At 38.7% G+C, this 26,536-nt stretch overlaps 2 protein-coding genes across 4 annotated transcripts in view; one reads left to right on the forward strand and one right to left on the reverse strand.

Moving 5' to 3' along the window:
• The window catches only part of LOC139144572 (ras-related protein Rab-4B), an 83,104-nt gene extending 63,987 nt beyond the window's left edge, over nucleotides 1-19,117 (reverse strand). Inside the window, exons 1-2 of one of the 3 annotated variants that reach the window (XM_070715294.1) lie at nucleotides 18,923-19,117; nucleotides 10,288-10,368 (exon numbers count right to left, since the gene is read on the reverse strand). In XM_070715294.1, coding sequence (XP_070571395.1) covers nucleotides 10,288-10,368; nucleotides 18,923-18,956 — 115 coding nt within the window. In that variant the 5' untranslated portion in view covers nucleotides 18,957-19,117. Of the gene's footprint in view, nucleotides 1-10,287; nucleotides 10,369-12,840; nucleotides 13,136-18,922 lie in introns of those variants that run through there. The other 2 variants (XM_070715295.1, XM_070715296.1) reach the window with 2 other exon arrangements.
• On the forward strand, nucleotides 13,319-14,774 carry LOC139144573 (ADP-ribosylation factor 1-like). The gene is made up of 3 exons (XM_070715298.1): nucleotides 13,319-13,602; nucleotides 14,025-14,201; nucleotides 14,650-14,774. The coding sequence occupies exons 1-3, from the start codon at nucleotides 13,512-13,514 to the stop codon at nucleotides 14,718-14,720; spliced, it is 339 nt and encodes a 112-aa protein (XP_070571399.1). The 5' UTR covers nucleotides 13,319-13,511; the 3' UTR covers nucleotides 14,721-14,774.
• Nucleotides 19,118-26,536: the final 7,419 nt, after the last annotated feature.

Genomic DNA, 26,536 nt, shown 5'->3' on the forward strand with positions numbered 1-26,536 from the left:
TTTCTCCTACTCTATTTGCACTATATATTAATGACCTGGCAACAGAAATAAAACAGTCCGGTATAGGTGTTAAAGTTGCGGAAGATACCATCAGCATACTATTATACGCTGATGATATTGTTTTGCTGGCCGATTCCGAAGAAAATTTACAAGCTTGCTTGATATAGTACACATGTAGAGCTATGGCCAGTAGTTGGTAAAATAATGCACGTTTCACATTGTTGAAGCTATCGTGCTATGGGCAATTGTATGCCATTCTACATTATAGAACCCAAACGTGTAGGACGAACGTGCATGACTAAACACTGTAAAAGTCTGCACGTTAGACATTTTAGACACGTTCCGTACACGTTAGGTTTGCACGATACACGATAGGTTAGCATGATTGGCATGGTGGATTTTGACCGATGTTGAAACCTAAAATGACATACACGTTAGACATTTTAGACACGTTAGGTCCGTACACGTGAGGTTGCACGATACACGATAGGTTTGCATGATTGGCATGATAGAAATTGGAGTCATGTGGAGAACCTAAAATGACATACACGTTAGTCATTTTAGACACGTTAGGTCCGTACACGTTAGGTTTGCACGATACACGATAGGTATTGCATGATTGGCATGATAGAAATTGGAGTCATGTGGAGAACCTAAAATGACATACACGTTAGACATTTTAGACACGTTAGGTCCGTACATACACGATAGGTTTGCACGATACAGATAGTTTGCACGATTGGCATGATAGATTTTGAATGTGGAGAACCTAAAATGACATGTACACTTTAGACATTTTAGACACGTTAGGTCCGTGCACTGTTAGGTTTGCACGATACACGATAGGTTTGCATGATTGGCATGATGAGAATTGGAGTCAGGTGGAGAACCTAGAATGACATACACGTTAGACATTTTAGACACGTTAAAGGTCCGTACACGTTAGGTGTACACGATACACGATAGGTTTGCACGATTGGCATGATAGATTTTGACTCATGTTGAGAACCTAAAATGACATACACGTTAGACATTTTAGACACGTTTAGGTCCGTGCACGTTAGGTTTGCACGATACACGATAGGTTTGCACGATTGGCATGATAGATTTTGACTCATGTTGAGAACTGAAATGACATACACGTTAGACTATTTTAGACACGTTAGGTCGTACACGTCTAGGTCTGGCACGATACAAGATAGGTTTGCACGATTGGTATGATAGAGTTAGACCTTACCGTGTTTGTAGACCATCACGTGAATCTTGAGACATATCATATAAGGTGCCGACCTAAGATTTACAGAGCTAATGTGTCTAAAATGTCTAATGTGCACGTGTATGTCATTTTAGGTTGTTCACGAGTCAAAATCTTATATGCCAATGGTGCAAACTTTTCGACGTGTAACGTGCCGATCTAACGTGTACGGACCTAACGTGTCTAAAATGTCTAATGTGTAGGCCTATATCATGACTGTACCATTCTACTTATCTGGAGACCCTAAATGACATACACGTTAGACATTTTAGACACGTTAGGTCCGTACACGTTAGGTTTGCACAATACACAATAGGTTTGCACGATTGGCATAATAGATTTTGACTCATGTTGAGAACCTAGGGATACACGTTAGACATTTTAGACACGTTAGGTCCGTACACGTTAGGTGTGCACGATACACGATAGGTTTGCACGATTGGCATAATAGATTTTGACTCATGTGGAGAACCGAAAATGACATACACGTTAGACATTTTAGACACGTTAGGTCCGTACACGTTAGGTTTGCACGACACACGATAGGTTTGCACGATTGGCATGGTAGATTTTGACTCATGTGGAGAAGCTAAAATGACATACACATTAGACATTTTAGACACGTTAGGTCCGTACACGTTAGGTTTCCACGATACATGATAGGTTTGCACGATTGGCATGTTAGATTTTGACTCATGTTGACAACCTAAAATGACATACACGTTAGACATTGTGTCTATAGACGTCAAAAGTGTACGTCATTTTAGGGTTCAAGATAAGTAGAATTGTATCATGGCAATCATGAGACATATCGTATAACGTGCCGACCTAACGTTGACAGAGCTAACGTGTCTAAAATGTCAAACGTGTATGTCCAATGAGGGTCTCAAAATGAGTCAAGAGCTATCATGGCAATCATGCAAACCTATCGTGTATCGTGCATGCATACCTACGTGTACGGATCTAACGTGTCTAAAATGTCTAACGTGTATGTCATTTTAGGGTCTCCAGATAAGTTGAATGGTACAGTCATGATATACACGTTAGACATTTTAGACACGTTAGGTCCGTACACGTTAGGTCGGCACGTTACACGATAAGTTTGCACGATTGGCATGATAGATTTTGACCCATGTTGAGAACCTAAAATGACATACACGTTAGACATTTTAGACACATTAGGTCTGTACACCTTAGATCGGCACGTTACACGATAGGTTTGCACGATTGGCATGATAGATTTTGACCCATGTTGAGAACCTAAAATGACATGCACGTTTGACATTTTAGACACTTAAGGTCCGTACACGTCTTGAAGGTCTGCACGATACAAGATAGGTAATTGCACGATTGGCATGATAGAGTTAGACCTTACCATGTTTTTAGGCCATCACGTGAATCTTGAGACATATCGTATAAGGTGCCGACCTAAGATTTACGGAGCTAACGTGTCTAAAATGTCTAACCTGTATGTAATGTACATGTATTTTAGGTGTCTACGAGTCAAAATCTATCATGCCAATCGTGCAAACTTATCGTGTAACGTGCTGACCCAACGTGTACGGACCTAACGTGTCTAAAATGTCTAACGTGTATGTCCAGATAAGTCGAATGGTACCATATGTCAATCGTACAGTCATGATATACACGTTAGACACTTTAGACACGATAGGTGCATACATGTTGGGCGTGCACGATACACGATAGGTTTGCACGATTGGCATGATAGAATAGGACTTATTTGTACGCCCTAAAATGCTATACATGTTAGACATAGGTTCTTTAACGTTAGGTCTGCACGATACACGATAGGTTTGCACGTTTGGCATTTTAGGCACGTTAGTTCCGACCTAACATGTCAAACATGCACTACTAAAATGTAAAAATGTCTAAAATGAAAAAATCCCGACTTCTGGCCATGGATGCACATGTACTGTAAAAAGTGGAGACTGAGATTGAGCCAAGACAAAACTTTGGTGGTACACTTCAAAAATCACTCTCTTCCACGTACACAAGCTCAATTTCACTGTGGGCCTATGTCAATTGATGTTACAGAAAAATACAAATATTTGGGAGTATATTTTAGTGAACATCTGATGTGAATGTTATGACACAGAGCCTTGCTGAATCTGCCTCAAGAGCTACTGGAATTATTATTGCCAAATGTAAAATGTATGGTGGAATGTCTTATCAGATGTACACAAAACTTTTTGATTCGCTAGTAGCTCCAATTCTTGATTACGCTTCGGCAGTGTGGCATAGAAATTCAATCACTTGTATTGACAAGATCCAACACCGTGCAATGCGATCATATCTCGGAGTAGGAGCTTCAAGTCCTACCGCTTCAGTATACGGTGATATGGGATGGATGTCTAGTGAATATAGGCGTAAAGTTGAGGTCATAAGGCTGTGGTCTAGACTACAGAGACTACCCATCACTAGACTGACCAAACGTGTATTTTTAAGCGACCAATTGTGGACTAAACGAGCGAAGTCTGTATTTAAAGAGGCTGGACTGTTACATATTTTTGAGTCTAGAAATGAACAAAATATTAGTACTAATGTTATTCTTGACAAAGCAAAACAGAAGTTAAAAGTAAATGAATCTGTAAACTGGAGAATTAACTGTTTAATGAAACCGAAATTGAGAACGTATTGTACATTCAAACACAATTACAATGTTGAACCTATGTATTACTTAATATCCCGTATAAATACCGCTCAGTTATGGCAAGATTACGTAACGGGACATTACCTTTGAGGATTGAAACTGGTCGGTATTCTAACTTGCAAATTGATCAGAGAATATGTTTACTCTGTAACTGTAATATTGTTGAGGACGAATTTCATTTTATATTTGATTGCGAACAGTACGACGATATTCGCACCTCGATTACAGATGTTCTTCATGATTTGCCATCAATGAAAAACTTGTTCAACTTTTCTCACACAGTTATGTCAGAAACTTTGCTAAGTGTATTCACCAAATGTATATCAGAAGGAGAAATGTAATTTTAATATACTTTCTTTATGAATTATGTTATACTGTAAAATATGTTATCTAGACGCACAGTGTGGTTAGTCTAATTTATAGGAACCAGTGACTCATAAGCTGACAACTCGGCTGGGGTTTCAAACAAATTTCTTGTACTTTTTCAAAATAAGAATCTTGTGTTGAATATGAAACCGTGTCACTATAATAAAATATTATCTATCTATCTATCTATCTATCTATCTGTAGAACTGCAGGTTGGTAAGAGTTAGTCCAGCCATTTTTGGACACAACGATACCCTATTCTGTGATAGTCTGTTTTCGACTGTAGTTACTGTCTGAGAGCTGATGGAGACTGGGATTTACGGTACATGGTTGGGAGCGTTAACCAACGTATAAACATCACCGCTTACCAGTACAGTAATGCACAAATACTGATCCTCAATATAGAAATAATGGATGACGCGCTAACCATTAATGTTATTTATGGGCAAGGGCGAGAGGAATGGCAAAAATTAACGAGTGAAGCTTGCCGAGCTCGTTAATTTTGGTTTTCCTTGAGTCTGCGCCCATAAATAAATGTTAATGGTCAGGGCGGACTCTGTTATTTCTATTATATTATCAACAAACCCAAGAAAACTGTCAAAATTTGCGAAAATTTCTCAAGCGAACAACAACTGGGCACCAGAACTGAGCAATACGTGACGTACTGTCAAGCGCTAGTAAAAATTCGGCAAATCCGGAGATGTTTTCAGAAAAAAAGGATCTCAACTTGGCCCACAAGTGCTCCATTTTATTTTGTGATTGATTATGATTTAAGCTGTAAAGCTGAAAAGCGTTTGAGTTGTTAATCTTATTATTCATATTCACAGGCATGTAAACAAACCATTATTGTGTATTTGTGGTCAGTCACCTAGTTCAGCTCTACCAATCTAAATGTGACAGGATAGGCATGGTAATATAATACAGTATACACCCCTCGATTGCATGGCTGTTGGAGGTGTCGACTGTTCTAACCATACACTAACAACCTAAGGTGTTGGCTAGTTTGCTAAAAAGTGTTTTGAAAGCTGAATTTCTCTATGTCAAATTCCCTACCATTGCATCTTAACAGTCATTTCAGAAAGGGAAAATTCACAGAGAGGTTTGTTGCCATGGATAAATAACTTTGGCTATTACCTGAAAAATAAGTCAGTGTCCATTGAAAATTCAAAGACTGGACTCATTGACATGACACCAAAGCTTGCTCTGATTTCATTGCATGTCTGTAGTTAGGGCAGTGAACTTAGTGAACGTATGCTGAACCAGCTGAACAGCTTTTCATATGCAAAATCAGCGTACGGTAACTAACCATGGTGCTAATTTTTTCATTAACTCTCAGGGCTCGACACAAGGTCAAATCATCCACTAGCCCAGAGGACTAGTAGGAGTTCATTTTTAGTAGTCCTAAGTGAAATCTACGAGTCCTGGTCAAGCAAGCCAAATGTTGCTCTCATGTTGTAAAGAGGTGTATATGACCTTACATCCTCATACTTTTTGTCGCAAAGGTTTTTGAACCAAGTAACTGACTTTCGTGGAAGACTAGCAATTTGCGTACTGCAAAATGTTTAACTTTGAATCATATATAAACCACTAAAATAACCTGAATGAAATGTCATGTGTAGGAGGAGAGGTCATGAAAATAGCCTATTGCCGTCAAGAATAAAATCAGAGGTAGGGATGAATTTGTTGGGAAATCCTTCATAGCTCAGGTAGTGCACCACTAATTTGCAAAGAACATGTTTGTTCATGGCAAGGCTGAGTCTCGGCTTTAGTTTCTCCAGAACTGAAATTCTTTCAGCCAGTCACAAATGTTCCTGTGGAGTGCCTTCCTATTTTTGACAAATACCGGTATATCACAATACGTTTTAAAATTAACCATGCTTGTGGGGAGGACCTCTCATTTATAATAATAACGGTTTGTGAAAACTTTTTGTTTTTTATTGTAAAAAATTTTTATTTACCATATCATGTATGGTACTTGTATCTTTTATGAATTTTTGCCAGTTACTTGAAAATGTGCTCAGAACAAGTCCTCGTTGATGACACAGTCCCCACTTGTTAATGGGTACTTTGATTACAAGTTCTCAGAGAGGATATAGTCCTCTTCATTAATTAGGTCTGTGATAAAAATACTTTGATACAGATGGTGCTCAATGGCCAAGAATGAGTTCCATGGTGATGAAAACATAAAACCAATGTAGGCCACCATCCTAAAGGTCATTAAATGAGTTGAACTAGGAATTAATCAACAGGATTTTGCAAAACAATTTTGCATACTATCCTAACACTAACAGATAATCACCGGTACCATATTTCATAAAGTTTGATGCAGTATTTACAACACTATGAGATCAACATCTGTATCAAGTTTCATCAAATTTGACGTTGTATTTGTGGATATATCACTCTAATTAGGAAAGTTCATTACATATGCAATTACAAATTAATTAAAATGACACTGATAAATGTCTTTTTCAATGTTAAAGCAATGTGAGCCTAACATCTGTACAAAGTTTCATGATTTGATGCAGTATTTCTTGACATATCAGCCTAATTACGAAACTTCAATAATTGACATGATACTGCTACATGACGTGAAACAAATTGACAAGCATATGTCTGAAATAGGTCAATTTCCTTGTACCAACTTTGAATGATACTGGTGGAAACATGTCTGAGTTATGGCTCTGTACATGAGAAAATTGTAACAAAATCGCCGCCACACAGCGATATTTGATCTTACTGTTTAAAAAATCAACAGGTATATGTATGACATAGGTCAATGTCCTTGTACCAACTGAATAAAATTGGTTGAGATATGCCTGAGTTATGGCTCTGTACATGAAAAAATCGTAAAAAAACGGCAGCACGGCAGCCATATTGGATCGTATCACAAAACAAATTGACATGCATATGTATGACATTAGTCAATGTCCTTGTACCAACTTTGAATAAATTCGCTTGATACATGTCTGAGTTATGGTTCAGGACATGACAAAATCGTTAAAAAATGGCCGCACGGCAGCCATATTGGATCGTATCACAAAACAAATTGACGTGCATATGTATGACATTGGTCAATGTCCTTGTACCAACTTTGAATAAATTCGCTTGATACATGTCTGAGTTATGGCTCTGCACATGAAAAAAACGTAACAAAATGGCCACACGGCGGCCATATTGGATCGTATGACTAAATAAATCGATGTGCATCTGTAGGTCATAGTGTTATGCCTTTGTGCCAAGTTTGAACAAAATTGGTTCAGCAGTGTCTGAGAAACTATTGATGACGAACGGACGGACAGGACCCAATCTATAAGTCCCAACCGGACTTCGTCCGCGGGGACTTACAAAAATAACCAATGACTCCTAAAACTTATTCGACACAACAGTCTGATACACCCATTCAATATGGGTTTTTTCCACTAGTTTTACTGTTTTACCGGTAATGTTCACTTCACTATTATTGCCCCAATAATTCATACTTTTCCACTAAAATGGCAAAACAATAAGTTGCCAGCACCAAATTGAGGAACTCTTTCACCTGTACAAGCAGTAGCTGGCAACTTGCCATAGCACTGCAAGCTAGATGGCTCTTTTTAAGATCAGCTAAAATCACGCTAGGGGGTCTTGACTATATATGGAGGTGAGCATGTGGAGACATTCTAAGGCAGGGTCAAGCTGGCTACGAAAAATCCGTGGAGTTTTTTGAGAATGCCCTTGAAGATTCTTGGGAAAAATACTTCTTTGAAAGGCAAGGATACAGTATTTCAACAAAATTGTGGGGTTGCTCATGTTTTTAGTGAAGTGATGAGCTTCAAGTAGTCCAAAATACACTTGCAGACAATCCCATTAGATACTCAGCGAGCCATGATACTGGCATGTACAATTTGATTCTCCGTAGCAGTTAAACTGTTTCATTTTTAAGTTGGTGATCAATAAAGTTTGCTTCACTGTTTCACTGACCATATTGTTTGCGTAAAAATTAGTTTATTTTAAAATGATCGAGGCTTGTTTCATTCTTATCAAATGTGTGGCTAAACATTTGTGTAACTAATTGTGTTTCCAAAGGATTTATCGACGGACAGTTCCAATGTTGTATTTAATTTCGAAGTCCCATTAGTTTTGTAGCGATAAACTTTCTTGAATCCATCTAAGATTAAATCTAAAATGTATGGAAAAATTGCACTAGTCCGCAGAACTACCTCTGAATATATTTTTACTAGTCCTCTCGAAAATTTACTATCCTTGGGATAGTGGGCTAGGGCTTATGTTGAGCCTTGACTCTTAATGGAATTTTATGAAAAACTTTATGCTCACACTCACAATGACATAAAATGATTATTTGTTGTTTAAGTCGGTATACCCACACCTGAAACTTGTCGATTTGATCGCTCAGTAATTATTTTTTCAGTTGTCCATCACGCAAGTGGTATCAGAGGTTCACTTGCCCGAGTAGTCCTGTTTCATAAGTCAGGTCCATGACATATGTACCAACATTAGTGATTGGTTCATCTGGTAATTTAAGGTCCATTTGCGTTACGCTGATTGGTGGGACCTCATGCGTTAGGTCTCATTACTATGTATTATTCACTTTACAGCTCGCTGATTGGTTAATGTATAGTTCTGGTCCTCCGGTGTTCACTGCTTCATTATGCAATGTCCCACTTGCTTCCTGGCTACCACTGAAGTAATACGTTATTCGTGATGTTCACGGATCGGCTGAAAGTTACAACGAAAATTGCCCGACAAACCTTCATGCGTAAAATTTCCATGTTTTTACTTATCCCTGCCCCTTTATGCATTAAGTAGACTCGGTGCAAGTCTGTGATTTGTTAATGTCCGAGTTGAGTGAACGCAACGATATGTATTTTGCTTTCATGTGAAACGCGCGCGTGAGTGGAGTGGACGCGATGATTTGGGTGAACACTATACAGGGGAGTTTCACGCGGAGCCGCAGAGGTGAATCCAGCAGAAACTAACTCACTATACTGCGCAGACTCAAAGGTAACCCATTTAATCGCTGGGGAAAAAAAACGGAAAAACATGGCCTGGGCTACCAAATTCCGAATAGTTTTGTACGAAATTGGAGAGACACAAGAGAAACTGTTATAAATGATTTTATTTTTTTAAATTCATCGACTTGAACCAAATCTAGCATTACAGGCTCTTTGTTTTCCAATTGTTGTACGTACAAAGTTCACGCTTTTCGTTCTCATTTTGATTTGACGGGGGCATTGGCCGCATCCACAACGGTGAGGCCTGTGAATGACAAGAGAAAACAATAGAGCTTCAAGGCATTACGTAACAAAAATTACATAACGGTTTCAGGCGTCAGTAGCTCATTTCAACCAACTAGCGCAGGGAAAGGACAAAATTTCTCCTGACAATATTTAATTCATGTATAATTCACAGTATCAGATAAAATGCCATGAATACTGAAGGAACTCTCGAACAAGGTCAAATCTAACTAGGTATTTTGACAAATACTCGGCATGAGTACCTTTCTTCATACTGGGATCGAGCTGCGACCAAGTGCAGGCATCATTCAAAAGTACATGGGACATTGCATAATGAGGCAGTGAACACTGGAGGACCGGAACTATACATTAACCAATCAGGAAGCTGTAAATTGAATAATACATAATAATGAGACCTAACACATGAGGTCCCTCCAATAACTGCTCCGAAAGTGGACCTTAGAGAAGCGGATTAACCAATCAGAGCATGCAGTATATGTGTGTAGGACGTGTAATGTAGGTCATTTTGAAACAGGACTAATGCGACTTCACTTGCCCCGGGCAATCAGGCAACCTTTAATGTCATTCCCTGTCTCTGTGTATCTTTGAAGAAACAAGATATCTTGTAAATCAATGATCTGTTGATGTCATAAAATAATTTAGGATCTGTAAAGTACCAATATTCATAGAACACCTGTTGGCTTACACTCACAAAGTAAACTACTGTACTCATGAGTTATAAAAAATTTAATACTTACATTTATTTTCGATGAATTGATGAAGAATGCATGATTTGCCAGTACCTGCACTTCCAATCACCAAGAACTTGAAGAGAAAGTCTGCATTTGAAGAACAGAATTTACAATATCATAAATGCATGTAAAATTGACTCTATTTCAACACTGATATGCATATTTGTGATGACTTTGTTTTTAATGTAAATTGTCAGGTAAAGAAAGGCAAGGTTTTATGAGATACAGAAATCCTGCGTCATGACCAGTATAAAAGTAAAGTGAAACCCAAAAAACTTCTGTGTCCATTTGGGCGCAGAGAAATCACTACAATATGTCTACAATGTGGCATTTGCATCCACATTCAAGACAAATCTCAATGTCACAGAATAAAACTGGTCATTTCATCGCGAAATCCTCACAAACTTGCAGGCACAATATTTCTTTCAGTCCAACTTTTTGCAGACGATCACAATCTTGCTGCTGTAATAATGTAATTTACGAAAAACTACACCACACAGTTCTTCATACAGCATACAGGCCCTTGCACGCTCACACCCTTGCACCATTCAACCTCTGTCCGCAAAACCCGTATCAGAGTCGTAAAGATTAAATTTGCTCCGTTAGTTCCTCAAGACAGCCTTATTCAGTTTTGTTCAAATAGTGATGAAATTTGTATATGCAATCTTTTTGGGCTTATTTTCTCAGTTTTCATAAAAATACATGACCTCCTCCGTATCACTGGTCTGACAGCTTTGAAATTCTATATGCAGCTTCTTAGGGATACCCATAAGTTACAATAAAATTAGCATAAAATTTATATATTTGAAATTTGTGGATTTTAAAAAAATTTTTCGCTCAGTTTTCTTCAAACAATGCTTCTCTGAAACTGTCCAATCAAAGTTGGTCTATAACCTTTACAGGATGACTTACTCAGTTTTCTTTTAAATGATGATGAAATTTGCATATACAAATATTTGAGGCTAGTTTTCTTTTTAGTCAAAATATTTTTTGGCTTATCACTTGTCTTGCAGCTTCAAAATTAATATTAACTTCTAGGGATACACCCACCATTTATGTTATGACTACCGGTATAGTCGTCTAGAAATTACACATTTGTGCATTTCTTCAATACAAAGTCCATTGTGCTGAATACCAAAATTAGTAGCCTGCACTACATTACATATCAGAATGCATATCTTCAGGTAGCTGGCTCTTCCCTCGCAAGGGAAGAGTGAACTAATAAACCATTTGGCAAGTCTTTTCACATAAACTAACAGTAGAGATATACTTGCAGCTATATTGTAATATCTGTATAATGTTTTTTACTCTCTTGGTGTTATAGAACACAATAATGAATATTAAGTGGCAGTTGATGTCAACCCCACCCTTCCCACCTTAGGGCATAGTGGGGGGTATGGAAATTAGTCTTATGAAATTTGTCAAATGCCCCATCCCCTTTGGCAAGACAATCTGGAAAATCTCCACCTAAAACAATTCAACCCCATCTCAAAGGGTGGGGCATTCATGAATGCTGTACTTGTCCGTGAAAGTGACTAGGGGGATCAATATGAGGCAATTGCCCCACCCCCTCGGGCATTATAGTTTCATGGCAAACACGGTCCAATCCCCCATACTTGTCCCCACACTTGTCCGCCATATACCCCAGGTCGGGTCCCTTGGGGATAACATAATGACTGCTGTATTTAGGTCATGTTGTTCAATTTGGAGGATAGTAATGCTAATGGGAATATAAATATAAGAGCCTGAGCAACTTTTATATTATAAATATAAATAAATAATATATAAATATAAATATAAAAAATAATAAATAAGGCCCACTTGTTCAATGCGTATCTCAGGATATCGGGATTATCGTTCAACAATGTTATTATATTTATACAGTTGATAACAACAAAATTCAATATTATAGGTTATGGCCATATTCAAATGAAAGGCAAAGCAGTCGCCCACTTCCGTCCATGGGATTAAACATTTCCCCTGTAAAGGCCATGTAGACCTGTGTTAAACGATGGTCGCTCTGATAGAGGGACCGTGGTTTAACATTACTACAGTTTGTGAACGCAAGTTGTACATTTAAGCCCTGCGTACAGGTCTGTGTGTTCTCGGCGTTATACGGCTTCCTTGTGATGGGGGCAGTATCACGCCGGGAACACACAGAAGACCTTTACGCAGTGTAGTTGTACGTATACATGGTATAGGTCAGGACTCCATATTATTACTGACACTGACAGCAGATGCATGATTTGCCGTTCTCGAAAACACAAATGCAAGTGATACTCCATGCACTAAATGTGAAAGCTAAAAAAGTTCCCATTTTCGTCTGTTTTTTTGTGTCGCACGCAGTTTGAACTCGTAATTCGGTGTTTTGATGGCTCCCAACCATTTTCAACCGTTCATTGAACGAGACTATGTACACTGATGACAGGTCTATTGCAACATATTTGTTTTGAAAAAACCCACAAGCATCGGTTTTGATTGCATATCGTATCATTATTTCTATTACAGCTTAAGTTATTTTCCTTTAAACATATCAAATTAAACATGGTCATTACCTACCGTAGGTTTCAGACATTTCTTACTGACTGAATTTTGCTTTCGATTACGAAGCCATAGAAAATCAAAATGGCGGCTGGAGACGTCACATGACAGAAAGCCCTACACAGTATTTCCGGGTCTTACCTCTCTTCGATCGTTGAAAATTTGTCTTTAAATGTAAGTGTGATATGTCACTTTGATCACAAACATGTATTTTCAAATTACTACAATGGTGCTGCAAATTTTCACAGAACGTATACGTTACTTCCGGGTGCGCGAGGATAATTTACATGCAGATAACGATACATTCTGCAAGGTCATGACTCCATACCTATTTTTAGACTAACAGCCTGACGTCATTCTTTCCCTGTCAGAACCTTCGGCGTGTTTCTGCACGTCAGAAAGCAATATACTTTTAAAAGTAATAATATTTGAAGTATCGCTCGCAAAAGTTAGGCGTGTTGAAAGACACGTCACCAGCTAAAGTGTATATAAAAAGAAAAGCAACAGACGGGTAAATTAAAAAGCTGTTATCCGACTTTCTCAAAACAGCCGAGGAAAACTGGGTTGCTGTGCATAAGAATCGGCCAGCTCTGGTCAAGCCACGGGCGCAGCTCACCAGTTTTGGAATACTAGTATTTTGTCTGTTACCACGAAAAGAGTTCGCATAACTTGACCAAGAGCAAGTGAAAATGGGACTGTACCTGTCTAAGATCGTTGAAGCTATTGGAAACTTGTCAACATCACAAGCTCGAATGTTGATGCTGGGCTTGGACGCTGCAGGTCGGTAAAGTTAGACTATGTACAACCAATAGGCTACATTTCCCTGCTTGTTCCTCCACCCCCTCGCCTTTCAACATTTTTTACATCAAAATTCTCTGTTTTCGTTTTTGTCAGCCGAAAACCAGCTTACGATGAAAAGATGTGCCATTTATGAAAGATACTCTCGACACTCAAGCCTACATCCGAGCACATGTACAACCAGTAGGCCTACGACGTTACGTGTTTCAACGTTCACATGTGCAAGTCCATACGTATTTTCTCTGCTCACTCTGTAGCATAGCAGATTACCGTATACTCTCCCTGAAGCAGGGTGCGCGATGGTGTTGCAAAGTGATGGAAATCCAATAATGATTTATTCATCTGTTTTTAATTGCGTTTGCTGAGAAATGTTGTAAAGTGGCCATTGACTTCTGTTTTTCCAGGTAAAACTACAATTCTGTACAAGATCAAACTCAATGAAACTGTGACAACGATACCAACAATAGGTTTCAACGTGGAAACTGTCAAACCGAAGAAAGGGTTAGAGTTTATTGTATGGGATGTCGGTGGACAAGAAAAAATCAGAGCATTGTGGCGACACTACTATACAGGAATAGACGGTAAGGACTGATGATATTTTATTTTACTCTGTCCTCCCTCCCTGACCTAATGCACATGTCGGCTCACCAGCGACTGGACACACAGGACACAACACAACCCCTCTCAAACACATCAAGCAAACTGATACTGAATTGGTGGTGTAGGCCTACAGTGATCAGAATCGACTTTGCGAATGAACTTCAGCCTCTCACGAATGGCCTTCGTCATCACAGTTGCGTTTGGTTCGATACACGGCCGCGCGCTGTATGCTCTAGAAAAGTTGCCGTAAAATAGGTAATACAAGTACCATTGTCCTATCCGTCGGAATGGTTATTTTTGTTCTTTTTTTTCCGGAATGCTTTTGTACTTTGTCCAATTTTTGAATGTACCATACCACACTCTCTGCTAGTGTGAGTTGAGTATAATAAAGATTGATTGATTGATTTTTCTGGTCTTTATTTGTTCCAGGTCTAATATTTGTGGTCGATAGTTCCGACAAATTGCGACTTGGGGAGTTTATTTTCGCTATTCAATTATAATGGTGAGATTCTGCCAACCAATTGGATAAAAGCTTTCAAATCGCTGCAAGTCGCCCCCGATTTTGACGCACACACTACGAAATGACTCTTTTAAATACCGCCCTACCCGGCCGCTAAAGTTGCTGTGATAAGGGGCCGGTCTTTATTATGTCTGGGGGGGGGTCGGAGGAATCTGAGGGGGGGGGTCACTCAAAAAATCGAAAACTACAAGGGGGTTGCTCAAAAGTGGAGAACGAGAAAGGGGGGGGGGCTACTCAATTTTGTTGACATGTATTGAAGCATTGAGTGGAGTTACGAATTAATACAACAATAATAGTAAAGACATGTATATTCATACCCGTATTTGTGTACACACACACTCACACACATAATATATAATATATATATATATATATATATATATATATATATATATATATATATATATATATATATATATAAATCATAATACAGGTGGTTTCAAGTAGAAACTAAAATCTCATTACACTAGTGTTTCACGTTATTGTGATCTTCAGACGAGAATGATCAGCTATTCGACGTGGCAAGCCTTATGTTAGAGGCTAGTACTGAGTACATTTTTCAGTATTTCCTGATTAAAGATTGATATACTTGCCTGATCATTAATGAGAAACATCTGCTTTCTATATTCTACATTGTATAGGTTACCGATAGGGGAAAATGTGTAAAGCAAGCTTATTCTGATGCAATAAAGTTTAAAACCAGTTGAATGCCTTGACAACAAACCCATCTTTTATTGCAGGAAAATAATAATAAATAATAAATGTGAATAAATGTATGTCTGTCGCTATTTTTTCGGTTTCAAAAAATATAGTTGAAATAAGTGAACTGAAATATAAGTTTTGGAATACTGTCTCAGATTTATTTTCCTTTGAGTTTTTTATACGAAAAAATTACTCCCCAAGTGCCACCAAATAACCTCTATTTTTCAAAAGCTCCAATGGCAGGAGGGGGGACACCCCCCCTCCTGACCTCCCCCCGCGACCGCTTATGCGGTCTCTTGTGGTGCTTTCACACCACATCTTCCCCCTCTTGAAAAAAAATCCTACAGAATAACTGCATGTCACCAGAGCACTGGATACAGACCTGTACATCAGCCCCTGCCACAGCAATTGGAACCTCCTTCCGACAAAGACCTATACCACAGGGTTTAATCAGGGTCTGTACAGGGCCTGTCGCAGCAGCAATCCATTTTACTGTATAGATATTTAACTTTCCTAATTTTTTTTGGGGTGGAGGGGGGGGGTCACTCAAATTTTCTGTAGCAGTGAGGGGGGGTTACTCAAACACGTCATGGTTGGCAGGGGGGGTTACTCGAAATTTTGGAGTTTCGAAAGCAATTCCTCCGACCCCCCCAGGCCGTAAATAATGACGGCTCCCTAATGACAATCGACCAATCAGATATAACCTTGCAAACACGCTGCAAGTCAGCCGCAAAATCGCACAAGGATTTTCCTCTATTGTTTTCTAAACCATGACCACGTGCGCTTGTGGGAAGAATGCGGAGCTGAATTTACTGCATAATTGTGGAGTTCAAAAGGAGTTCAGACATGAATTACAATAGAAACACTCAATTTTATTTTTGAATTGAAATTTATACACTTTTTGTGTAGAGCTGCGCAGTGCTGTGACACGTGCAGTAAGCGTTGCGGTCAACCGACATTTTTAGCATGCGTCACACATGTGTGAAAGCAAAACCATGCTTCATAGCATAGCTATGAGTTCAAAGAAAAAGTACAACTACTGAAACCCTGTTTTGAACTCAAGTTCCAAGTACAAGTCGCCAGATCTACTCAAAACATCCAGGACTATGAACGATTTGTTGATGCATACTGGTACAACCATGGTCAAGGGAGAACTAAAGCAGCAGTTTTGAGGGAAGCCCAGGATGCCTGGAAAATGAAATACAACCAGATATGAACTGAAAATGCTCACGTGTTTAATTATATATTGCAGTTATGTGTAAATTTGAGCCTTTGCCACATGTTTGCAACTTCATTGAAAGTGTTATGATCAACATAAGGAATAATATTCACCACAGATTAACTCTAAATCCAAGTATATATCCCCAATCAGGAAAGTTCATTAAAATATGCAAATTAGGAATTGACTGAAATGTTCTCATTAAATATGCAAATTATGAATTGGCTGAAGTAAAAATGTTAAATGACTTTCAATAACGTCGTATCATAGTATCTTTAATGTACAAAGCAATTCGTCAACTTTGGTCTAGTCAAGACGGATAAATATCCTTAATTAGGAAAATTCATTAAATTTGCAAATACAGAATCGGCTGAAAATGCTTAATGACTTTCAATGCTTATACCATAGTATCTTTAATGTACATAGCAAGTTTTGTCAAATTTTGTCTAGTCAACACAGATTAATATCCCTTATTAGGAAAGTTCATTATATATGCAAATTAGGAATTTGCTGAAGTAAAAAAGTTTAATGACTTCGATAATGTTGTTTTATAGTATCTTCAATATATGTAGCAAGATTCAACAATGTTATATCATGGTATCTTTAATGTACATAGCAAGTTTCATCAATTTTGGTTAAGTCAATTCAAATAAATATCCGTAATTTCAAAAGTTCATTAAATATGCAAATTAAGAGTTTGATGAGAAGTAAAAATGCTTAATGACTTTCAATAATGTTAAATCATAGTATCTTCAATATACATACAAAGTTTTGTCAATTTTGATCAAGTCAAATCAGATATATATCCCTAATTAGGAAAGTTCATTAAATATGCAAATTATCCATTATCTTTTATGTCACCCCCAAATATCTTTCACAGCTGATATATCTTGGTGTGATCAACATTTGTAGCAAATCTCATCAAATTGTGTGCAGTCGTTTTTAATGTATATCCGATTTTTCTAAAATCATTAATTATGCATGCAAATGAGAAAAAAGTAAGCTAAGCCACACCCACCAAAAACTAATCAGTTCTTGCCATTTGCAAACTGAATCTGTGTATTAGATTTGATTCTGATCTGATGAGCCGTTTTTGAGATATCGAGCAGACAGACAGACAGACAGACAGACAGACTGACAGACAGACATCGCTGTGACATATGCTCACGTGTGTGAACACGTGAGCAAAAAATGACGCATAAAGTGGAGGTTTATTAATTAATGTGCACTTCAGGTATTTTTCACGGCGTGCAGATCAGAGAGGTGGGGGGGTTGTCAGAAATGGCATCATAATACGAAATTGATTTCACATAAGAATTTTCGTTTTGAGGGGGGAGGGAGGAGGTTTCAGGTAAAACGAAGGAATTACGTTTCTTGTGCGTCAGCTTTTATTATCGACGGCCCATAATCTTAATCTACAAATTTTAGCCTAAATCCATTAGGCCTATTAAATTGAACGTCTTGCTATCAGGCTTAAAATCACCGACAAAGGACTACCAACTGTATTTGCTGATGATTGATTGGCATCGAAAGGTTTGAGTTACAGCAGTTTGTAATGTTTTTCAGATTGGCTCTTTGCTAATATTGGATCCATTGGTGGCAGGATGTTTTCACACTCGAACGCTTGATAGCAAGATCACTGGCATCAAGCGTCGCGCGTCGGAGTGTGATAAGTCCGCCCGAAGTTCTGCCGATGGATCCTGGCTAATTGTTGGCTTTGTTGCTTCATTGCAGTGCCTTGAAAACAGAGAGACAACAATAATTGCTGATAATGTAATAATCTGTGTATATTTCAGGTGCATGCAGTCCCACAGAGATCATCGAAGCATTGGGTTTGAGGAGTTTTTGTTACAATGCTTGGTATGTGCAAGGTGCTGTGGCTACAAATGGTAGTGGTATTTATGAAGGAATCACAGAACTTGCGAACATGGTAACTCACAAAGGTCGCCGATAACAATCTACACAGAATGACATCACAAGCTCTGTGACCCTCACGATAACTGACTGGTCGTGGACAAATAAAAGTACTCCTGAATTTTTTTCTCTGTTTATCTGGTTGGTGTCCAGACGTACCTGCACAAGGTTCCATATATGTTCATGCTTCCGGTGTAACCACAACACATTGCAATATGGCAACTGTTTGGTGAGATTTCTTGGTACTGAGCTTTGATCACACCTACCAATCAACTTTTCTTCAGAAGAGTTTGTCATAGCCAGCGACATTGAATTGTACAATCAAAACATATCTTACTTTGTCTTACCTGGCTTAAAAGCTAACGTTCCTGCAGAGGACATTTCAATTAAAGCATTTCGTGATCACACCCTTTACATTTCCCCAAACTGTACTGATAGCATATGCTAGCTAAAGACAGCAAAAGATAATCAGATAAGTGGTGGGATTGATTATTCGTGTTTACTCTATTGCAAAAAGTGTGGACTTTGGATTGCTCCACGTCTATGAAGAGGGCGCTGTTTGCAGCATGCTGTCCTTTTTGTGGGTACATGGGTGTCAGCCAACCTAGCCTTGCATAACCAGTACGCGCGCACTCGGAGTATGTCATATGGTTGCAAATCTGTCACAGGAGTACCGGTAGGATGTACGCCCTCTATGATTACCTCTCTCGTCCGAACATGTGATTATCTGCAGACTTGCCTTGAACTTACAGTTACTACTGGTGAGACGTCTCGTGTCCGGGGTCTCGTGTCTCGCCTGAAAAATGTCAATAATTTTCCGGTTTTGGTGGAGCAATGGAGTTTGAATTTATTATAATCTCTTTTTTTATGTTATCTGATGGTGAAACAAGACAGGAACAACAGTGACACAGGATCTTGGTTACTTTTCAAGATTTTATTCATTTAGGGACTGTTCAGAATTTACTTCCAGGGGGAGCCTGGAGGATTTTCTATTTTCCTGATTTTTTTCCATGCCCTCCCCCCCCCCCCCCCCCCCGGTAAATTATGAAGAAAATCTATGATCCCCCTCATATTTCCTGGGTTCTTTTTCCGTGGCCCCTCCAATCTATACAGGCATGCTTACATACGAAGACATATACAGAGTGACAAGTTTATCACACTTTACAGGAACAATACAGAGGTCATTTAATGAATAATATAACAAAACATTTCAGAGTTATAATTAATCGGCCATAAAAAGCTCATTTGCCCTATATATCATATAGAAAGAAATTTTTTACCGTCCTTTTATTGTGATTTACCGACAATAGCAAAATTTACATTACTCATGCGTTCACAAAATCATGACATTTTGTTAAGCCTGTCAAAATTCCTGTTTAAAAAGAGAGAGAATTTGTTCCAAAATATGCAATGAATATCCTTTTTGTGCATTTGAGATGTACTGTAAAAATAGCCTGAAAGTATTCTTCCTTTCCTAAATGTTGTCTGTTATCACTATTCATGAATTGTTTAAAGGGCAGGTCTATAATACCATGTATATATATATATATATATATATATATATATACACTCTGTGCCCAAGTTCAGAGGTTGCCATAAAGCCATTATGGTGATAACCGGGAGGGCACATTGTATACATTTTGTGTATATATATATATATATATATATATATATATAGACACACACATGTATATATATAAATTTCCGAAGAAAGTTAATTAATAAACATGAATACTTCTTTCGTTAAGTCCACTAAATGATCCATTTTATAGCCTTTTCCTTGATTATTTTGACAATTACTTTGTCCCAGATGTTGTTATATCAGTGGTCTCTATCAAACACTTTGGTTGTATGTTGCTAAATTGTTTTTAACATTACTTACTAGTAGCAAGTACTTAGAGGAAGAAATAATTAAATGATATACAAAGCATGGTGTGTTCACTGACTAGACAAGTTGTGTCACTTTGTCTTCAGTACTCTCCCATAGGCAGTTAGTTACCACTCTAAATTTGGAGGGTCGTTTGCGCAATCGCAGATTGGATGACCTCGGTGAGCTTTGATATGCGCATGCGTATTCAATCCCAGAATGCATCAAACAGATTACAGTGGGAATCTATGTACGTACGTGTTGCCTACGTTATCTGACGCGGAAATGGACGATGACCGGCCACAGTGCAGCCGGGTAACGAATTACAGTCAACTCGCACCTTTCCCAACCCGCCCAGAACCAACTTGCCCAATTCCAACTCGCCCGATACCAAGTCGCCCGATTCCAACTCGCCCGATGCCAAGTTGCTCGTTGTTTGAGATGTAGTTGTAGATTCCATGTACGCAAACCCGATGGCCCGAGGCCAGCTAGCTCTGCCCATGTGGTGGGAGGCCGTATAACGCCGGTAACACACAGCCCTGCCATGCAGAGCTAGAGGCCAGCTATTTTCATGCCGAGCCAGTAACTCGTAAAAGACGGTCCTACTGTTCCTAAAGACATGAGCCAGTAACTGCAGTAACTTTCCCTATACGTAAAGAAACCGAACGAAATTTATTCTTTCAAGAGATTTGCAAAACATGGAATTCGCAAATAGGGCCTAAAACTTTTCCGCGTTGGCACATATTTCAAGCCCTAGTCGCACCTATGGTTCTCAATGTTAGAAATATTTGTTTTAGGCTGTTTTAAGAAATAAAACTTTTTTTACTCATAAAAATTGCAAAATAGCATCGGGCGAGTTGGCATCGGGCGAGTCGGTATCGGGCGAGTTGGAATCGGACGAGTTGGAATCGGGCGAGTTGGTTCTGGGCGGGTTGGAAAAGGTGCGAGTTGACTGGTACCCGGTAGGCTAATAATGCCGGGACCGATCACTTAGCGAAGGTAAATAGGTTGTTTACACACCAATTTCAAGCTGATTTAGACCTCAATGTTCGCTTTGCCGTACATTTTCGTCCGTGTTGATAACTGAGCGCCCATTCATTGGTAAATTCCCAGGGACAATTCATTGTTATCACTGTATGTACTATAATGATGAAGTTTCGGAATGCGAATTAAGTTGAACTTGAAGGCGACGTGCAAAGTAACTGATTTCACTCCGTGCCCAATGTGTCTAGGTCGGTTCTGAATGTGTGACATACACGTGTTTGACTAACAGCAGTGTATCTGTATTAAAACCTGTATCTCGAGCATGCTGAAGCTTAACATACAGTATTTACGATGTGGTTTAACTTTATAAGGGACAGTGGAAAGTACGAAGTCAATGTCAACCCCTACCCACGTACTACCCAAGTGTGGGGTATTTGGAAATAATCTTATGAAGTTTGATAAATGCCTCAACCCCGGGAAAGACAACTTGGAAACATAGCTCTTTATCAAAAATCTGCACTTCCAAAGTCTTTGAACCATCCACAGTTCATCAATTTCGCTGGCTTGACCAGGCTAAACGAATACAATTTGGAAGGGTAACTGATTTTCAAAAGTGTCCCCCAACGTCCCCCATCAACGAAGCTCAATGAAACTGCCAATCCTTTGTTCATCTATATTTATCGATTGAATAACTTGAATGACATTGCTCACAAACGCATAACTACGCGAAAATTGGACATTTTTGAACTGCAGGTGCTTGACCTGTCACTGCCGATACTGAAAACATTGAAGTCACGATCGCACTACGTCAAACAGAAAGCTCGAAAAGTTGGCAAATTACGACTTATCATGCTCTCTTGCTGCCATGATGTTGTAGTGAGGTTAGTCACGAGGTTCACCACGACCGAATTTTTCCTAACTTGGCCTTGCATAGCGTTAAAACAAAGGCCGAAATTAGCCGATGTCAAAATCAGAACACGAAGACTTCGAAGTCTGAGTGACGTAATCGAGTTGAGATCTGGGCATGCGCAGTCGTTCGAAAACGACCCTCCAAATTTAGAGTGGTAACGAACTGATAGGTGGAAATGAATTGAAAAACTTGGCAAATGTTCGACTGTGGTAGGTACAGACTGTTAAGGTAGGGAACTACCCAATACCTAGAATACTGTCATTTTCTAGAAATCACGTACGCTGTAGCTTGTCAAATGGGTGTTCCAAATCTACTTTTTGAGATAATTTACATTCAATTATCCATTACCCCATGATTTTGAGCTCTACACATGACTTTCATTGCAAATTTGACCTGTTCAAAGAAAACAATACCCATATGGTGGATAAAAATATTATTTCATTACAGTCTTGATTCTTAAGTATCATCTACATGTAGTATTTCCAATAGAAACATCATGTATGAAGTTACTCATCCAATAACAAATATGCCACCTTATATAATGTAATTAAAATTATGAAAAAAATGCCGAGTCAGCACTTTTGCATCAGTGAGTTTTCAAAGAAAAATATACAATTATGATTCTCGTTACATTACGGAAAGGCTACGCTAATTCCATGAAGGCGCGACTTTGCACAATTATTAAATATCGGATATTTACAATCTAGTATCGAAGTTTGACATATCGACGATTTCGAGACTAGTATCGATACTAGATGATACTAGAATGAACTGTGGCTGTCCCATGGGAAGCCACGTCTGTGAAATCTCCGATATATACCCGATATTTATTGGCGATTTGGTGACTCTATAATATCGATACTAGACAATAGTAGAATTAACGACTTGCCTTGTGTCTCGGCACGCCGGATCTGTTAAATCTCCGATATTTACCCAATTTTTTCGGCGATTTGGTGACTCTTAGAATATCGATACTAGACGATACTAGATTCTGTCAAATTGCGCGTAAATATCCGATATTTATCAGAGATTTACTACCTCACAGTTCTGGCCAAACCCGACTTCTAAGGACTGACTCTAGCTTTGAAACTAGACGATACTGGATTCAATGAAATCGCAAGTAAATATCTGATGTAGGCCTATATTGGAGATTTCACCACCACACAGTTCTGGCCAAACCCGACTTCCAAGGACTGACTCTAGCTTCGATACTAGACGATACTAGATTCAGTCAAATTGCAAGTAAATATCCAATATATATATCGGAGATTTCACACCTCACAGTTTTGGCCAAACCCGACTTCCAAGGACTGACTCTAGCTTCGATACTAGACGATACTAGATTCAGTCAAATGGCGTGTAAATATATATATCGGAGATTTCACTGCCTCACAGTTCTGATTCTGGCTAAAACCAGACTTCCAAGGACTGACTCTAGCTTCGATACTCAGACCATAAGATTCAGTCAAATCGCAAGTATACATATCCGATATATATCGGAGATTTCACCACCTCACACTTCCGGCCAAACCCGACTTCCAAGGACTGACTCTAGCTTCGATACTAGCTAGAGACGATACTATAGATTCAGTCAAATCGCGCGTAAATATCCGCTATATATCGGAGATTTCACACCTCACAGTTTTGGCCAAACCCGACTTCCAAGGACTGACTCTAGCTTCGATACTAGAGTGAAAAATCAAGCAGAGTAACATAGTATTTGTTTTATATCTTTCAATAAAAGCACCTTTAATGGATCATTTGTGAAAGTTTTATGAAATTGACAATATTCCTAGTGGATGTTTTCTGACATTTCCACATGTAGGGCCCCTATGCAATCCTATGCAATGACTAATTTTGGATAGCTGCTGGGTAGTCTTCTACCTCTTATGCCAAGAACAATCGCTCTTTGCATCAAACCTAGACTTATTTATCTCATTGCAAGGCAAAACCAGTCATTTTATACTTTCATTTTCGGATACCATGCAAATCCTCTCTGTATTTTGGACGGTGCAATTTGTGCAAATAAAACATGACTACAGCGTAAGTTTTTTTCACTGATACACATGATACACACAAAGACAAGCACAACCAGAAAGCATTTGCAAGCAAAAGCGAAGTTCCAGAGACCAGAGCAGCGGAAGAAAAGATGACGAAGATTGGTGCAGAATGAAAGAGTGGTTGGGATTTTAATATGCAAGAACGTACCTATAGTGAGGGCTGATAGCGGTAACAACAGAATACAACTAAAAGCAAGGCAGTCCAGGGAATTACAGTACACAGATTACAAATGCCTGTACGGTAAAAACGCAACAGATACATACTGGGTGACAATGCACGGAAATGTATATCAGACGAGAGGAGACATCACACCAAGGCCGTTGAACTTGAAAACCGAGGCCACATGCATTTTCATTTGATTAAAAGCAATTAACGCTTCATCTATTAAGAGATTTTACTACTGACTAAAACATCTTTCATTGCTATGTCGCTGTTTTCACAAGATACTGACCGTTTGATCTTGGAAAGTTGAGTTGCTTTTACGTGCAGCCAACGCATGCCGGTGCGGTGACAGACAGTTCACTATGCTATGCCTATAGCTCTGCATGGCAGGGCTGTGTGTTAATACCTCCCACCACAGCCCTGCAGACTGATATAGAAAAATAGCGTCTATGACACTGTAGCTCCCATCCTAGACTATTTTGTGTTCGTTCTCTGGTCAGATATTTGAACATGTGTGAAAGGGATAAAGTGCATGAAGTGAAAATACTTAAATGTAATGTACTGGAGACAGTGAAATATGTTTAATGTATTTATTCAGAATATAAAATGGAAAAAATACAGAATTAGAAATATTGATTACTGTGATACAACCATTAACTCAACAAGTCATTGACAATGACATAGTCCCCACTTGTAATAGGAGTATTAGTCTTGATGGGGCAGGGAAATGTGGTCATTAAGAAGTATAATCACTGGAGTGTATATGTTGAGATCTATGGGCACATAGGTCTATGTTGTTGTTCCCAATTTGAAACACATGAGGCATGTCTAAGTTATGGTTCTAAATCGGGAAAAAAGATCAGTAAGTATTGGCCAGCCAAGAAATACATATGCGCATAATAAATGAGGTACAAGATGTGACATCTTAAGGTCTAATATCCTATCAAAATTGGAGGGTATAGAACTTGTGGTTACAGAGATATGCATATATATGTATAATCAAGGTCAAAGGTCATCAAGGTCACATGACATTTTGAAAAAAAAAATTATATTGCTAATATTAATCCCTATATGCCAAAAAATCAGACCTCTAGCTCTATTCGCTTGCCCAGAATTAGATGTGTGCATAATTAATGAGGTAAAGCGTGTGTTGTCATAAGGTCTCCGATCCTACTAAATACAAAGGACATAGCACTTGTGGTTACTTATTTATTGACATAAACATATATTTTAGGTAAAAGGTCATCGAGGTCACATGGCATTTGGTCAAAAAAATTCTCTCCTATAGTTATCCCTACATACCAAAAATCAGACATCCAGCTCTATTGGCTTGCTCAGAATGAGATATGTGCATAATTAATGAGGTACAGTATGTGGTGTCATAAGGTGTCCAATCATACCAAATATGAAGGGTGTAGCACTTGTGGTTACTGAGTTATGAACAAATATGTATATTTGAGGTCAAAGGTCACCGAGGTCACGTGACATTTTGTCAAAAAAAATTGTATTGCTAACTTATCTCTATATACCAAAAATCAGACCTCTAGCTCTATTGGCTCGCTCAAAATTAGATATGTGCATAATTAATGAGGTACAATATGTGGCATCATAAGGTGTCCCATCATACCATACATGAAGGGTGTAGCACTTGTGTTGCCGAGTTATGGACAAATATGTATATTTGAGGTCAAAGGTCACTGAGGTCACATGACATTATGTCAAAATATCCGAGATATCTGCGTGAAAGGATGGAATCACGGATGGACGAACAGATGGACATGACCCAATCTATAAGCCCACTGGACTTCATCCGTGGGAACTAAAAATTGTGTCCTGCATCCTTTTTGCAATATGAATACGATGAGAAACTAAATTTTTATTTTTCGTGGCCTTATACATGGGAGTCTATGGAGATCTGCCTTATACATGGGAGTCTATGGACATGTAAACTAAAAATATGCAAATTTCACCACGATT

This window comes from Ptychodera flava, chromosome 11, assembly GCF_041260155.1.
Source record: "Ptychodera flava strain L36383 chromosome 11, AS_Pfla_20210202, whole genome shotgun sequence".
NCBI classification, from domain to species: Eukaryota; Metazoa; Hemichordata; class Enteropneusta; family Ptychoderidae; genus Ptychodera; species Ptychodera flava.

Excerpts from the sequence above, each read along its gene's own strand:
- LOC139144573 (XM_070715298.1), top strand. The coding sequence starts at position 13,512 with ATGGGACTGTACCTGTCTAAGATCGTTGAAGCTATTGGAAACTTGTCA. Across the intron at positions 13,603-14,024 it reads GCTGGGCTTGGACGCTGCAG|GTAAAACTACAATTCTGTAC; the intron begins GTCGGTAAAGTT and ends CTGTTTTTCCAG. Across the intron at positions 14,202-14,649 it reads CTACTATACAGGAATAGACG|GTCTAATATTTGTGGTCGAT; the intron begins GTAAGGACTGAT and ends TATTTGTTCCAG.